This window comes from Blennius ocellaris (genome assembly GCF_963422515.1).
Source record: "Blennius ocellaris genome assembly, chromosome: 4".
Taxonomy (NCBI): Eukaryota; Metazoa; Chordata; class Actinopteri; order Blenniiformes; family Blenniidae; genus Blennius; species Blennius ocellaris.
This window is the reverse complement of record NC_137653.1, coordinates 12,694,865-12,711,572: the sequence shown is the minus strand read 5'-3', so window position 1 is coordinate 12,711,572 and position 16,708 is coordinate 12,694,865. Positions and strand designations below refer to the sequence as shown.

The 16,708-nt window shown below is 43.6% G+C and overlaps 2 protein-coding genes across 2 annotated transcripts; one reads left to right on the top strand and one right to left on the bottom strand.

Annotated features, from left to right (window-relative positions):
* Window positions 1-474: 474 nt before the first annotated feature.
* Window positions 475-5,199, top strand: LOC308129544 (amphoterin-induced protein 1-like). Its single transcript, XM_080495495.1, has one exon. The coding sequence runs from the start codon at window positions 520-522 to the stop codon at window positions 1,858-1,860; it is 1,341 nt and encodes a 446-aa protein (XP_080351621.1). The 5' UTR covers window positions 475-519; the 3' UTR covers window positions 1,861-5,199.
* Window positions 5,200-11,414: 6,215 nt separating this feature from the next.
* LOC308128876 (RNA-binding protein 15-like) lies at window positions 11,415-15,949 on the bottom strand. Its single transcript, XM_080494583.1, has one exon. It carries the CDS (start codon window positions 15,873-15,875, stop codon window positions 13,338-13,340), a length of 2,538 nt encoding a protein of 845 aa, XP_080350709.1. The 5' UTR covers window positions 15,876-15,949; the 3' UTR covers window positions 11,415-13,337.
* Window positions 15,950-16,708: the final 759 nt, after the last annotated feature.

The following is a 16,708-nucleotide window of genomic DNA, read 5'->3' as shown; positions in this document are numbered from 1 at the left end:
GAAGCGGGACACTTGTGCCAGGACACATGTTTCTGATACGGTGAGGAAACAATTGAATGCTTGGATAATATCATAAAGCTGATGATTTTGACTGTATGGCTTTGTTGGTAAGCTCCTTCATGGTGTCTTCATATGAATCTTTATTCATCAGCCACAACTTTTTGATTATGTACCTTTAATGCATCTTTTGCTCATGAGATGCTGTGAGAGTTGCCACTTGCCGTCATTTTCGTCCCATTCAGTCACGTTTCATTTTTATTCTCTCACTGATCTCGTTGTGCACTGTATTCTTACAGATTCAGTGAAAGTCCTGCGGTTTTTAATCACGCCGTGATGGGGGGCTCACCCTGCGTCTCCCAACAAGCCCCTTCACGAGGACCAAGGGGACCAAGTTTCATCCCGGTTTTGTTTGTCACTTTGTTGTTCTTGCCAGTGGCTATTCGTGGGCAGTTGGTGGGAGGTCCTCTGGACTGCCACAAGACTTGTGTGTGTGCCAGCAACATTGTCAGCTGTTCTAAGATGAATCTAACCAACGTTCCCAGCGCTCTTCCTCAATACACGGCGGTTCTAGACCTTAGCTTCAACTCCATCAACAAGCTGCGTGCTGAGTGGACCCCGGACAGTCTCAGCAGACTGCACAGTCTACTGCTGAGCAACAACAGGCTCAACTTTCTTTCCTCCGAAGCGTTTGTGTATGTGACGAAGCTCCGTTACCTCGATCTTTCCTCCAATGAGCTCCGCCAGCTGGACGAGTTCATCTTCGAGCCACTGGAGCGCCTGGAGGTGCTGATGCTCTTTAACAACCGCATCGCTCAGATAGACCGCTCGGCCTTTGCCGGCCTGAACAGCCTGGAGAGGCTCTATCTAAGTCGGAACCAGATCTCCCGCTTCCCCTTGGAGCTTGTGAAGGAGCGGAGCCGCCTGGAGACTCTTCGACTGCTGGATGTCTCGTCCAACCGGATCAAGGCAATGCCACTGAATGAGCTGGAAGCTCTGCCTGCCTGGATCAAGAATGGGCTGTACTTTCACAACAACTCTCTGACCTGCACCTGTGACCTGTACGACGTGGTGGCACGCTGGCACCTCAAGGAGCTCAGCTCTGCAGTGGACTACAAGAGCAGTCACACATGTGTAATAGCAGGCCAGCGGAAAGAGAAGATGGCTATCATGGATCTGGATAAGATGTATTTGAACTGCAGTGAGGTGAAGATTCAGGATAAAGTGGCCTATCTGGACCGGTTCCTGATCCTGGACTGTGACAGCAGGCTGAAGGACATGGAGAAGAAATGGACTCTGCCAGGGAATATCCCACTGTCTGAACAAAACAAGACTGCTACGTTGCGGGATGACGGCAGCCTCCAGATCGGTCCGCTGAGAGCAGAAGACTCAGGGGTGTACACCTGCTATGCTTCAAGTGACTCCCTCAACGAGACGATTTATGTAACTGTGGTGGTGTTTAACTCCACCCAGAGCGGAGGGCTGGAGAATCTAAAGACGGCCTACACCACCCTCGCAGGATGTCTGGTCAGTGTTGTGATGGTAATCATCTACCTCTACATGACTCCCTGCCGCTGCGCTTGTTGTCCAGGTGAACACTTGGAGAAACAGGCCCCAGGAGACAGTCTGCACTCCTCAACTGTCAGCCTCTCCCCGGCACAGGATCAGACGGGTCCGGAGGGGCTGGAAAGCGGCGGCATCCTTTACCGACATGTGGCTTTCCTTGATCCCAAAGATCTACTGGAACAGAACGGCAGGCTGAATCCGATCGGCGAGGAGGACGAGGAGTGCCTGGGAGAGCGAGGGGAGAGGAGGAGGTCTGATGCTGGCTCTGTCAGCTCTGACACCCCTATGGTGGCGTGAAAAGTCAGCAGAGAGGTGACAGGATGTTGGCATGCTGCGCCTTTGCTCTGAATCTGAGCAAAATGAAAACAAAAAGCAGCTTCTAAACAAGGCTTTAGTGAATGGCACTGTTACAGTAGCATGTACTGTTGGTAACAAATCATTTAGAACAGCAATGTGTCAACGAAACATGTAAGAAAGAAACCAATATTGTTTCAGAATCTGAAAATCTGTTTAAAATGTGGTAGAAAGAGAATACACAATATTGTTTAGGATTTCTTACATGTAGGTCTCAAAAGCAGGTCAGACAATATTCTAGCAGTTATAAATATTGTTTGCATTGTTGACTGAGCTTTAGTAAAAAAATAAAATAAAAAAAATAAACTTTATAAATATAGATTGATGTCACTGCAAATAATTACCAAGAACGACACATTACAGGTTCGTGGCACGACAGAAGTTTAGACGTTTTTAAATGTTCTATAGTTGCTACTTTAAAGAGAAGTTAATTTTTATACAAAGCTTGCACAGCTCACTTAATTATTACTACAGGTTGTTTAATATTTATGTTGTATGTTACATTCCTGTTTGATTGGTTGGCCTTTACAGGAGACGATGCAGTAAAAATTATTCTTATGCAATTTTATTAACTCAGTTAATCCTAGATGTTAGTGTGATTTTTATATTCAAGTTGCAATATGTGTTTCCACATAAACTGTGGCCTTCTTTTAAACACTGCTTTGACTAAATGTCATAATTGGGCCTTTTATTTGCATGTCGTTTTGCGTTTGTCATAACATTTGTTTCTGCTGTTGTTTTTCATTTGAATCAGAACGACAACATGGACACAAATTTGTTAATTTTATCATCACATCTGACTGTTATGTAAATGGAATATTGTTTCAGAGAGAACAACATACTTCAGAAAGTGCTTTTTACTTAAAGAATCAAATGCTGTTGGAAACTCTGTATATTTTCATTTATATTCAACATATTTTACATCTGTAAGTAACAATGCATTTGTAGTATGAGCAGCTGAGCCGATGATGCAAGTTAGTGCATAAAGAATTAGAAACGTATTCTGCCAGCTAATATCATGTCAATATCTGCTGCTCATCCCACAAATGTGGTGCAGTGTTTTTTTTAGGTTTTTTTTAAGAAATATAAACTGGACTTCCAATGGTTACAGATTTACCAAAAACAATTGGTTCAATTGGGTGGAAAAAATACACCTAACAGAAATATCCTAATGTCTTGTGTTGCTTTTAATTTTCAAACCAAATTTCTGATCACCTCTTGATTTCAATTTATTCTTATGACAACAACATAATGACAAATATAGTCGCTTTAAAATGATAGAGTATTATATAGTACTACTGGCATTTGTGGGTAAATCAGAGGTTGTGGCTCGGGAAATAAGCATCAAATAAAGTTCATATAGGAGTCAAATAGACACATAAATTATAAAAAGCTCTGCAGTTGATTGAAGCCAGAAGATTTTCTCTTCTGATGCGCTCAGTTCTCAAATCCAATAGTTATGACACCTTTTTAATGGATTTAACTCTCTAATATGAGAAATCAAAACACAGTCATTGTTGTCTCACTGATAATTGATGAAAAGTGTAAATAATCTCAGAAAAGTGTATTAACAATATGGACATGAACAATATCATAGATCATCCACTGCCATAAAACTCCCAATATGTTTTTGTATTATTAACGAATCTAAAACATTTTTAAATCATATATTCATCTCATCATTCAAACCATCAACTCCAAGCACTGATATGCATACTCTTCTCTGTGGTAAGATAAAAAACCATTATTGCTAAAAATGCAAAATTCAAATGTACATACCTAATAAAGACTAATGAACAATTAAATCAAATAGAAAATATCTACATAAAAAGTTGTTTGTTTGAATTTTGAATTTTCTTTCTTTTACCTGTGTAATGACACCAAAGCTGAATCAACCTTTGGTTTGGGAACTCTGAATGAAAATCCTTCAAAAAGTGACTAAAAGTTAAATCATATTTTAGAAAATCTCATGCAGGCCGGATTTCCAAGTCAACGAGTTTAAATCAAGCATGAAAACTCTTTCAATAATAGCATTTCGAAGAATACATTACTGTGAGGTTGAAATAGCTGAGATAAATGTGAGCTACATCCTGCCACACTGCATGGTTTCGGGAAGCATGTCCCTCGGGGAAACCAGTAGAAATGTGTACCATCGAGTATGGAATACTTCTGGGCATTAGTGCCCAACCCGGAGCGAAGCAGTGCCAGCCAGCGAGCGTTCTTATAAACACAGTCAGAAATAGAGTGTCATGGCTGCCTTACACAGTGGAAATGTAAATATAGAGGATGTAGCTTTCAAACTGTTGTAGTATTCAAATACCAACAAATGAAGTACAACTCTCATCTTTGCTTAAGTGTTGTCACGAAGGCATCACTTTTCCACAGTCTAAACATGCCATTTCAATTCACTAATTCTCATATAAATGCTTATATTTCCAAAATCAATTATACAGTTACCCATTTTTTTTGTAGAACAATTACTGATGGTAACAAAAATCCAATGAAAGTAGTAAGAATATATTGTTTTGAAGAGGTGACATTTACAAGAACAAATTCAGGCTGTTTGTTGCTTATGGCTCGAACAATTATATAAAATACACTGAATATGTGCTGGGTTTTTTTGTTTGTTTTTTAAGCAAGAAAGACTTATTCTTTCTCATGGTGCTTTTTTGGGATAATTTTAGATGAGACTTCATGTAATTGTATATTTAGGAGCTTACGCTCTGAAAATTGTCATGATCTTGTGAGTTTTGTCAAAACTTTAATATTATTATGTAGCTTCACAAGCCGAGAACCTTGTAGTAGTCATGTTATTCATATATATACATATATATATATGAAAAATATTATCTTATTGCGAATTTTATGGCAGAAAAACTTCATGAAGTTGCGGCTCACGACAGTCTTTGTTCAGAATCCCTTTGTTATGGTACTGTAGGAGTCCAGCTGCATCTCTGTGGGAGCAAAAGTGGTTCTATATCTGTCTAATTTCCACCTGCCCAGCAGTTTTAAGCCTACTTTGTCTGTGATGCGATAAATGTCACACTCACGTACATGTTGCATGTTGTCTTAGGACAGTTGAAACGGGTTGTTCAGAGTTCACTGTCTGTACTGTTACATTGTCATCTATGTGTTACACTTACTGTCTTTATGTAAAGTCACAAACTTCTATTTTATTACAGTCTTCTGTGAGAATGTATTTTTATTGTATTAATTTATGTGGTTGGTCATTATTTCATACTTGTATTTCATAAGCCACACAAAATAAAGGTAATGAGGTTGTTTGAGTATCCAGAACTTTTTTGAGTCCTGCTGGTCTCGTAACAGCTGCTGCTTGTTTAAGAAAACGGATTCTTTTTTATAGCTCTCAAAACTTGTTCTGTTTGTTACAGCTTGTTTTAAATTTCAGTCTGAACAATGAGCACTTGAAACAATTAAAGCACAACAAAATAGAAAACACTGTATAGACAAAACGTTATTGATTCGTTTAAAAAATGTGACATGACCCTTTATACCTCACTCAGATAAATGCATCAGCAAAATGCCTTTGCATATGAATAGTTTGTTTAATTTAATAAGCTGAACTCGATTCCACCGGGTCTATGTTGAAGCAAATTTGGACGAATGTCACAATTACCTTTCTGAGAGCTGGAAAATGATCTATTGTACACGTTGTTGCTGTGTAGCTCATACATGTGGGAATTAACGTGTTCATTGTGTTTATTTGGAGCTGGAGCCCATTTTTAAGTTTCTGTGTGAACAAACTGCCAGATGGCTGAGCCTTAATATTAAGGGTAGCTTTATTATGTTTTTGTTTTTTTATAAACAGTCAAGAAATGACAATGAGTAATTAAAGAGAGCGCAATGGGAAATGACTTGCAACAAAGGTGCCCGGCGACAAGTACATTGGTGTGCTTGCTGTTTGTAGTCGACTACAAGGCTCCCCTGCAGCTTCAGATTCATCAGTGAGACAAATCAGCCTTTTAATTCCGAGACCTCCGAGCAACAAGACAGAGACGGATATTTCACAAAAGAAAAGACAAATACACCAGATCAGACCTGCAGAGAGGTGAACGACTGGCTTCTTTTTCAATTTTCCACGAATGACAAAACCTAATTTAGTTGAAGAAGACTTGTCAGACCTCTGGACGGGACGGTGGAGGCCATGTTCAGTTCACCCGTCACTCACTCTGTTTTAACAACGAGACCCAGTACTGTCCAGGACAGTATTGTGATAGCGACCTACTGTTTGATGTCAAATTAAAGTTTCAGATTTCCGAAGTAAAATAGCCCCCCCCCCCCCCATATCTTACTCTCGATAAAAATAAGTACAGACAGTGGATTTATGTATTTCCCTGCGGATGGTGCAGCCCATCTCTGTGAGCAGATATTTTCTCTGAGTAGGAGTCGGTGTGACATGTCGCTGCTCGATGAATGATTGAACAGGTCAGTGCGGTCATCTGTGCTCCTCGCTCCAGTAGCTCCTTCCTCATGTTACCATGTTTGAACACAGTACATGTAACACCAGCCCAGTGTGTGTGTGTGTGCGTGTGTGCGTGTGTAATTACAGGACAATGTGCACAAGTGTTGGAATCAGAGTGTCAACATATATATATAAATATATATATAATTCACCGTCAACTTGTGAAATGAAGCCAGACTGACTGATTGGAGGTGGCACGAGAGGGTTAAGAGAAGCCGATCTGGGTGTTAATGTGAACGTTTACATGGAAAATAGCTGAGTGACTCATCGCCTTTGGATGGTAAATCTGAGATTAAAATTAGAAGCAATGCAGCTGCCTGAAGAAAGAAAAAAAACAAAAAACAAAAAAACATCTCTGCTCACTGAACACCGCTGACACAGATGGCAGCAAAGTGTGAGCCAGAGCCTGTTGAAAGTGAATGACTGGCATTTTGGAGTTTGCGAGGCTGAATTCAAAGTGAGATGAGTCATCCTCTGCTCGGGCCCCTCCCTGGAAAACCACATGTGTGGTGAAGTGAATGAAAGCGCAACTCGGTGAGAGCTCCGCCATCCAGTGGCCACTGGATCCATGGCACATGTTGGATTGACTGTTTCAGTAATCTGAGAGCATGTGCAGTGTTTAAACACTGGTCTCACTAAATCCTCTTCACCATAAATACACAGTTTTTGTTTTTTTTTAATTCAGCTACCATCTCATAAGGGAAAAACTCATCAACCATATATTCATAACTGTGGCTTCATTAATAATTCACCCACATTGATCAAGCAATAAGCTGCCACCATTATCTCTTTAGATGTATATTAATGCGTTTTAATAACCTTAAGCAGGCCTCTGCCTGTTTTGTACAGACAAACTCGAGCGATTAACAACATAAACGCTGCGGCACGAGCAGCAGTTCACCTCATTTGAGCCCAACGTGAAGGCGAGGACTCGGGTTGTTTGTCAGGATCTGTCAGGCCTCATAACTTATCCTAAAAAGGAGCTTAGAGACTCACAGTGGTTTGGAGTTCACCAGAAAATATAAACTCTCCTTACTTCAGTTTGAAAAGGTCAGCGACTCCTCTCAGAGAGACCATGTGTTTAATGACCACAGTTGCTGACACCTTATTCAGTGTTCCAGAAGAGGAAAGGGGTGAACACAGGCTGCTCGTTATTGAATTATCTTTATCTAGCAACACAAAGCTGCTATGAAAGATGTGCAGCGGAAAACGTCAAATTTCATGTGAGACCAAAGTATAGATAGCCTAACGTCTCCAACAACAACAACAACAACAACAAAAAACTCACATTAAATTCAAATTACACTATTAAATCAGTGAGGATCGCAACTGCATTTAATTTCCATTCCGAGATTGTGCTTTAATTATTTTGTCTTCCTCAACTCTATTAACATTAGATGATAGACTAATGAAAGCAATAAAGTACGTCGACTTACTTTCGTAGGTTTTCAGGTGTCTTTACTTTGGGTATTTATTTTCCCCGACATCTTTTTACATTTGAGCTCTGTACTTTTCTCCTTCTTACCATCTCAAACCGGCTCATTGTGTGTTATGTGTTAATCTGTAACACATAATGTAGAATGAGTCAGAGTAATCCATTTACGTCACTGAGCGGCACTCTAGTGCACATAAGTATGTAAAAATGACCCCCTGGTCGCCACCACCTTCATCAGAAAAGGTTTGAAACTGGCACTAATAACATACATGTCTGCTTTTTCTTTACTTGAGTACATCTCAGATGTTGTACTTATTTAGTTTTCCTGGACTAAAATAGTGGAACACTGGTATTTATCAAAGTCTGTAAGAACTCGAAATATGAATTAAAGTTGCGTGAATCACCTTTAATGACAACAGATATCTATATATGTGGAGAGAAGTGTTACCATGGTAGGAAACAAATATGGAACTCTGCTAATGTTTTATGTCCTTCCTGCCTCAACTGGGAAATGAGTCTTGTGTGTGGACTCCTGCTCTGAATACTTCAAAATACTTGAAATCCCTTTAACATGTCAATTACAAAAATGTTTAATGAAGAGGATGACTCAAGAGAAAAAGACTTAACATGGGTATGTTTTTAAAAACAGCTGCCTTTATTGAAACACAGAAGTTACAGTAAAATCATTCAAATGACAAATTGACCAAAGAAATGAAAAAAACAAAGACTTTCTTTTACTCACCGAGGTTGTTTTCCGCGGCGGTGTGTGATGAATTCTTTAACTTTGTTCGTTCAGTCATCCAGCAGATGACTGAAGGTTTTCTGTGGCTTTGTGTTGACAGGACGACCTAAAACAAAAAAACCTCAACACTTTGATTATTTCTCAAACATAAATGTAAAGTTGGTTACGAGTGAAATGTGAAATGAGGGGTTGATGACGCTGCTCAAGAAAGTATCACTGAAAATCAACTTTTACAATAAAGTATCATGTGCAGGATGTTTCCTACGTTTCTCACGTCACAGAACATCAGCGCTGATTTTTGTGATCTGTTTTGTAAATAAAGAACACGAAACTTGTCTTTATAAAAGAAACTTTGATTGTTTGAGGTGAGAAGAATAATTCCGATTGTGAGTGTTAAGTTACATTTCAAAGTAGATTTCACAGTCTGACAAAGGTTCCTTACTGAACTTGGAAAAATACTGACAGAAGTACAAGTAGCCTAAAATACTACATACCGGTAATAGTAATTTGACTTTTTGGAATTGTTACCACTTGTCATCCATCCCAATACAATTCAACTATTCACTTCACATTCATTATTGGGATGATGGTCATCTTATTTGAATTATGCATTGTTATTGTTATACATCATTATTCAAATTATCTTATATAAACAATTCAAAATTAGTGTGTTGCTGTAATCCTTCTAAATCCGTATGGTCGATGAACTTTTATCACAGTTTGGCCCTCAATAGCAAAAAAATTTAACGTTTATCCCTGAGCTGCAAATATAAAAGTTTGTTTTTGTTTTGTCACTGCAACAATTTCATTAATCATCGACTGAACTTACTTTACATGCACCGTTAATTTCAAAACAGCTTTTTACTGATTCAGTTTTCACATGTTTGAAGTGAGATTGTTGACATAAACAAACTGTGTTTGGGGGAAACTGCTCTCGGAACAATTTCAAAGTGCATTTTGTAGCCCGGACAATAAAGTGGACACACTGCCGTTTGAAACATGTTTACCTTGTCTGAACTTTTTTTGGGAGAGGCCTGTACCATTCTCGACGACTCCCGATATCTTTTTACTGCAGTTTATTTATTAACCTGCAACACTGAGCAGACGTTCATTCAAAAATACTTTATCAAACTGTGATATGAACTAAGAGTGCCAACATTACATGAAGCTCTGGAAACCACCGCAACGCTACATCCTGCTGTTGTGGCGATGCATTATTGATTATGAACGCAGTCCCACAAACCCTTTAGTGGGCACATATGTGGAAATTAAAGATTACAATCATGTCACATCGTGTACAAGTGATATTAAGTTAAATATCACATCACTGGTAAAAAAAAAAGCTCAAATCAGTCTGACATTGTGCTTGTTTGTCACTACTGTAACTAAAATATTAGATTTAAGGTTAAAAGCATCGGTCAGGTGAATTGACAGTGAGGAAGAGCCTCAACTGATGCCATCAAATACTGTCACTGGTATAATAAAAGGTTAATCTGTTATGGCCACTTCATCCAGACTGATGTGGGGGTCGGAAGCCCCTCCCTGTCGACAAACACCACGGTGCACCTGCAGCATCTTTCAGGTCATGAACATTGTTTTTTTTTTCCTTGTGGACATGAGTGCTAAAATTACTATTTTAAAAATGCTTGAAAGTAGCAAGTTGTGCCAAAACAATATTCCAATGATTTTTTTATTTTTTTTATTATTTTAGACTTAAATGTAAATTGAACTGTCTGCAGCCATCCTCAGCATGCCAATACGTACCCCACCGCCATACATCACCTGTGGCACAGCAGCAACAGGAGCAGGTTCAGCTGGAGGACGACGGTTCGGCTCCAGGAAGCTTGGGAGTCGGATCGTCTGCAGCGTGAGGTGGACTCCTGCGGTGGGAGCTCTTAGAGCCTGGAGACGTTGACCCCGCCCACCCCCCCACCCAACCACCGCGCCCGCCAGGGGCCAGCGATTCAAGCAGCCGCCGTGTGTTGATAAACATCCTGGATCAGCGGAGTCTGGGCCTTCGTCACGCTGCGTTCACATGTAGTTTGGCACACAATCTTTGTTTTTTTCAAAAGTACAGAGATCAGATCAACTTATCAGCTACTGATTAGTCGGCTGCAACGGGACGCGACAGGCGAGCCGTTCTCTCCGCCGCCGCTTCCTCTCCCGTCGTGTGGCGAGCTGGGGCAGACTCCCGGCTCACCGTTTCAGCCCTTCCTCTCCGACACGGGCCGAGACACCGTGGTGAAGTCTGGCCTCCCCCCCCCACCCACCGAGCGGAGAGCTTCCTCTTCAAGAACTCCCAAACGCACAGACAACAACGCCACTACACAAAATCGAACAACCGCTCCTTCTCTGTGGTGCAGCAGGAGGCAGAACCCAAGCGTTTGAACGCAGGAAGAAAGACGACGGGGGGTCCGTCCCGACGCCATGAGTGCTTCCCGGTGAAGGCGGGGGAGGCCTCCCCCCCCCCTCCTGCTGTGGAGCCGTCTGCTCATTTCTCGGGCCACAAACGCCTCCGCCGCAAATCAAGAGGTGACCGAGGGGTGGGGGTAAAGAGCCACAACGTCTGAGGAGACGGCGTGACTCCGGCTCTGCCCTCGGCAGACCAGCTGAAAAGCATTTTAGCATTCAATTGGAAGGCAGGCAGGTTGCACAGAAAGCTCTTCACAGTGAACAGCTGCCGGGGCGACACGGAAAACACAAGGACTCCCCCTCCATCCTCACACTTCCTGAAGGCTCCTGCTGTCAAAGTGAAAGCCTTTCAGAGTTTGATAGACAATTCCAAGAACAGAAAACGTCACAAAAGTTGTCTTCCAAGGCACTTGTGTTTCCCACGAAAGAGTAAATTTATTAAGACAAGATGTATCAAGTGCATGCTGCACTTTTCGTGTTTTTTTTTTCTCTCCTGACAGTTAGGTATACTTCTGAGGCCCATGAGCATTGATGTTCTCCTTTCCTCTCTCCAGATATCCTGAGTATACAGCACAAATCTTTTTTTTTTTTCTCCATTTGAAACAAAAAAAAAAAAAGCATGAAAAACGAATAACAGTCCAATCAGAGAAAGGTGTGTCACCCTCCTTTTTGTATCACAGTCCATTTATGGAAAAGCAAGATGTTCCACTTGTAGACTCCTGATCAGTTAAAAAAAAAAAAAAAGTACATGTAAAAAACCACATCGTTTATAGATTTTTTTTTTTTTTTTAACAGTAGATGCTTTGTTAGATTGTAATCAGTTGATTATACCGTCAAACAATCAATAATTTGACCAAATAAATGCTGAAGTAAATGAAGCGTCACACTGATGAAAGACAAAACTGAAGGACTGGACGCAAAAAAAAAAAAGCAACATTAAACGGCAAACTGCGATTCAGGAGTTTTGTTGGTACGTGACAGAGCAAATTCAACTCGGTACTCGCTGGTGGAAAAAGCTCAACACACCACTTCATTAACAGTAATAGAGGAAATATTAACCCATTATGACGTGAAGAAAACATGGGACCTTAAATTTAGCGTACTGTTGGAAGTTAGAACTTTAAATACCCTGAAACACATCCAGCCACCTGTGGAGATGGGTGTCCATGCTTTCTCACATCTTAATGGGTTTAATCACAATTTCAAATGATGAAAACTGTTTTTTTTTCTCCAAAACCAAATATTTTCATGATTTTTTTTTTTGCTTACTGATCCGAAAAAATAGGAATTGGAGAAGCGCTTTAAGGGAATGTAATAAAAACTTTTGCGCTTTTTTTTTTTGCTGCTTTGAAGACTTAGTTTGTGTCAATCCCGCAACATGTGGGTGTTTTGGGTTGGGTTTTTTTTTAAACCATGCTTGGTCAAAACGGAAAACACACAAAAAGAACCTGCGTTGACGTCACTTTGCTGAGTCACGTCGACTCAAGAACAGACGAGCGGTATAAGACGTCATGAATTACACTGCAACACTTACATGAATGTTTATGTGTCTGTAGAAGTGCCTTTTATCCATAATCTTGTGAAATGTTCTAAACTGACAATAAAATCAAATAAGGTTGTTATAAATGAGCCTTCAAACTGGCAGGTAATTTAAAAAAAAACAAAAAAACTGTTGGTCAGCAAAAAAAAAAAAAAAAAAATGTACATCTGGAATATTTCAATTAATTAGCAAAGGATTAAGCTCCAGATAAAAACAAAAACATCTCAATCAACAAAATACAAGAGAATGATTGCATTTTTTTTTTTTTCACAGCCCAAATATTATGTTGCCACTCCAATGATGTTGACACGGACCAAAGATCGACTTGATCTGCTAAAACCTGAAGGCCGGAAGCGTTACTCTGGCTACTAGATTGTTTTGATGGCAGGTAATGTATGAAATGGCAAAATCAAACTGCATTCAAAGGAAATAAGGCTTATAGCTGTACTGATTGGGACTTGTAGATTGCTTCGAGTGAACTTTAAAGGCGTACCCTTCAAGTAATGTGCATTTAACTTCATAACTGAACAGTAGAAACAGCCGGCGTTATTACGTCAAATGCATCCAATCGTTAAAATGTGCTAAATTCAACGTTTCACTTCTTTAAACCCTCAACAGGATGAATACAAGACACCATGCAGGTTAGGGAACTTTTATCGGGACCCTTCACATCCTTCAGTGCTGCTTTGTTACCATCATTTCTCCAATCTCACAGTTTAACATTTGTTAAGGGCAAAAAAAAACAAACATGAATCATTGACTTTTTTTTTTTCTTCCCTCTTTTTTTTTTTTTTTTTTTTTTTTTAAATCACGACGACGCTCCTCTGATAATGACCATCACCATGTATTCGTCCTCTGACTTGGCAAAGGCTTTGGCAGAGGCATCCAAGAACTGCTGGGAGAACTCGCACGGCGGAAAAGCGTGCAGGACTCCCCCGTTGTCTTTGTCGCGCTCGCCCCCCACGGGGAGGCTTATGATGCCCGCGGCCTCCTTCTGCTTCAGGTACGAGACCAGGTTCTTCAGGGGCCTCTCGCTGGAGCTGCTGACGTCCTGGGCCGTGGCGTCCTCGGGCTTCCCCGGCACCGCCAGGAGGATGCAGTATCCGCCGGCGCCGGCGGCCTTGACGCGGCGGTGGACCTCGTCCAGCTTCGGCTGGTCCAGGCGCAGGCGCTGGCTGATCTTTAGCTGGGGCACCTGCCCCCCCGCGGAGCCCTTCGCCAGCAGGCTGCTGGCCACCTTCATGTCCCCGTCCAGCAGGTGCAGGGAGGAAGGGAAGCTACTGTTCTTCAACAGGAGGACCCCCTGCCACACCTGGCTCAGCTTGTGCGAGCCAGACTTGGCGGAGGAGGAGTTTGAGGAAGTAGGAGGCTGCTGGGAGGGAACCTCCTTCTTCGAGGGGCTCTTAGAGTCACTGGCTTTGCGTTTGCGGTCCTTCTCGGTGCCCGGCTCCGCCGGGCTGGGTGCCCTCCGCCTCTTGTCCACAAACCCCGGGTCCTGGCTGTTTTGTCGCTCTTTAGCGGGGGAGGTCCTGCCAGGACGAGGGAGACGTTCGGGATCACTGTAGCTGCTCCCCCCCGGGCTTTGCTCCAGCGAATTGCCGTGGCGACGCAGCCCATAGTCGCCGCTTTCGGGCGAGCGCTCTGGGACCCAGCCGTCATCTAAATGTCTCCGCTTGCGGTTCAGATCTCTGTTTTGGAACTCGCGCTCCATCGACCAGCTTTCTCTCGGGCGCCGCTCCAGACGGTCTATGGGAGCAAAGGCAGGTCCTCGAATCCTGTCGTGGACACCCAAGACGGGCCATTCGGCAGCAGCAGGGTACAGGTCTCTGTCTCTGAAGCGAGCCGGAATCGGAGGGGACCGCTCTCGCAGTCTCACAGGGTCCGTAAGGCGGTGAGGAAAGTGTTCAGGCAACAAGTCGTAATGCGGCAGAGGAAGGGGAAGTTGCATGTACTGCTGCTGCTGGTAGCGATGCTCGGTGTCTGCAAAGTCCACCCTCAGCCGCCTGTCGGGGCCGCCCAGAGGAAACCCTCTCATGTGAGTACACGCAGCCTGGGCAGCGTCCAGGCTTTCGTACTGGATGTAAGCCCACGCCTCGCCTTTTCTGTAGTCTATAGTCCTGATGGTGCCAAAGCGATCAAATTCTTTCGCCAGAGCAGCGAGGGGAACCCAGGGTCCGAGGCCCCCGACCCACAGCCGCGTCGTCGGGGTCGCTTTGCCATATCCGATTTTTATTGGGTTGTGGCCCACTACTTTCCCCGCCATGGCAACTTTGGCTCGGTGTGCCATGTCAAGATTCTCAAACTTGATGAATCCGTAGGTGAGGTTCTGGCCTCTGGCTGCCCGCTTGATGTCCACCTCTGTAATCACTCCGAACCTGTCGAAGGCTCTCCTCAGGTCATCCTCGGTCACACTGACGTCCAAGTTGCCCAGAAACAGCGTCCTGTTTGCCCTGTGGTCGTCCTCGGGGCTCATCGGGTCCTCCTCACGGGAAACGGCACATTCCGGGATGAACGGAGGTCTGTTTCTGGCTTCAAATACCGAGAAATCTCGGTCTCTTTCCAGCGCCCTGAGGTGAGGCGGGTGAGGCGGGGGAGGAGGGGGAGGCGGCGGAGGGAGACGGCCCAGCGCGAGCTGCTGCAGGCGGTAGTCTCTGTAGCCCAGCGAGGTCGGAGACAGCGGCCTCTGGGAGTGCATGTGTCTGTGTGCTGACGGGAAAGCGTCTTTGGAAACCGGGGAGCGGCTCCTGCGTCTGCTCGTGTACACGGTCTCTATTTTCAGGGGCCGGTCGTACAACACGAGCTTCCCACGGGCGTGTTTAGCCGCCCGGGCGTCCTCGGGCCTCCTGAAGTTCACGAGCGCCACCCGCTCGTCGTTTTCTCGGCCGATCTTCACACTCACGTCGCCGAACTTCTTAAACTCGTGGAAAAGTCCGTCCTCGATCTCCTCGTCGTTGAGCTGGGAGCCGAGTTCGCTGATCTTCAGGGTTTTGTACTCACTCTCCGGGTTGGACGGAGGCCGCGGGTCGCTGCTGCGGGTTCCAGACCTGGACGTTTCACCGGCGACGTCAGCGCCGCCGTGCAGCTTGTTCCCCGGCGCGGTTCCGTAGTCATACCCGCCGCTGACACGACCGGATGAGTCTGCGTCCCCCCTCATGTCCCGTTTGTCGCCGTATAAACTTCTCCGGGACGAAGCGCCGCTCTGCACCGAGCCATTCCCCGCGCTGCTCACCGTCGACAGGGCGCCGCTCTTTTTGCCGCCCGGGTAGCTTCCTCCTCGGTCTCTGCTGTCTTCTGGCGCCCGGGGCCGCTTTTTCACCGGCGATCGCTCTTTTCCCTTCATGTTCATAAACAGTGGCCTGTTTATAAACGCTCTCTACTGCTGAAACCGACTTGAACTGCCTGGACTTAGGGCGGATTCAGCTGCACTTATCAAGCGAGCGTCGTCAGCGCCATGTTGGATTACTTGTGTGACTTGTCGGAAGTCCCGCCTTCTTGAGTGTACGTGAAGCTGATTGGCCGGGCCGCCTGTCAGTCATGTAAAAAGTTCGCCTATGATTATCAAGGGTGCGGCTCTGGTGGGGGGGTCAAAGTTCAGCCCCAGTGACAGAAGCCTTTTACAAAATGACATGATGTGTCATGAAAAACCAGCACAAGAGGGTTTGCACTTTAACTGAGTCCAAACAGCATTACATGCAATAAGACAAACAAAAAAAAGCTGTACAACTTGTCCTACTTTACAGAAGAACATAAATGATTGACTGGTTTGCTCTGGGATCACATTGTGACCTTAAAAGCCACTCTCCTGTGCTGTATTACAGTTGTATGCACACTGCATGTCTCTGTTATTGTAATGATCTATCTTGTTTACCGCTCAAGCGATAGAGGTCACAGTGCCCTCACTCACATTCACTCCTACTGGCAAATTAGACTCAAGTGCATGTCTTTGGATTGTGGGAGGAAAGTGGACTGTCTGAAGTAAACCCAAGCAAAGAAACTATGCAATCTAATCTGCTGTGGGACAAGAGTTTCACAGATCAAACAATAACACACACAGAGGATTTGTTTGTGTGTCCATCAATGCGTCACTGCAGTCAAAACAATCTCATCTTTCACATGTGACACGGAGAAATGGCAATGGCATGGCCGAAAATGAACCCAATAACAAGATTGAGCATAGTC

What these genes read in the sequence shown, in the direction of transcription:
- LOC308128876 (XM_080494583.1), bottom strand. Translation starts at nt 15,875, where the DNA reads ATGAACATGAAGGGAAAAGAGCGATCGCCGGTGAAAAAGCGGCCCCGG.
- LOC308129544 (XM_080495495.1), top strand. Translation starts at nt 520, where the DNA reads ATGAATCTAACCAACGTTCCCAGCGCTCTTCCTCAATACACGGCGGTT.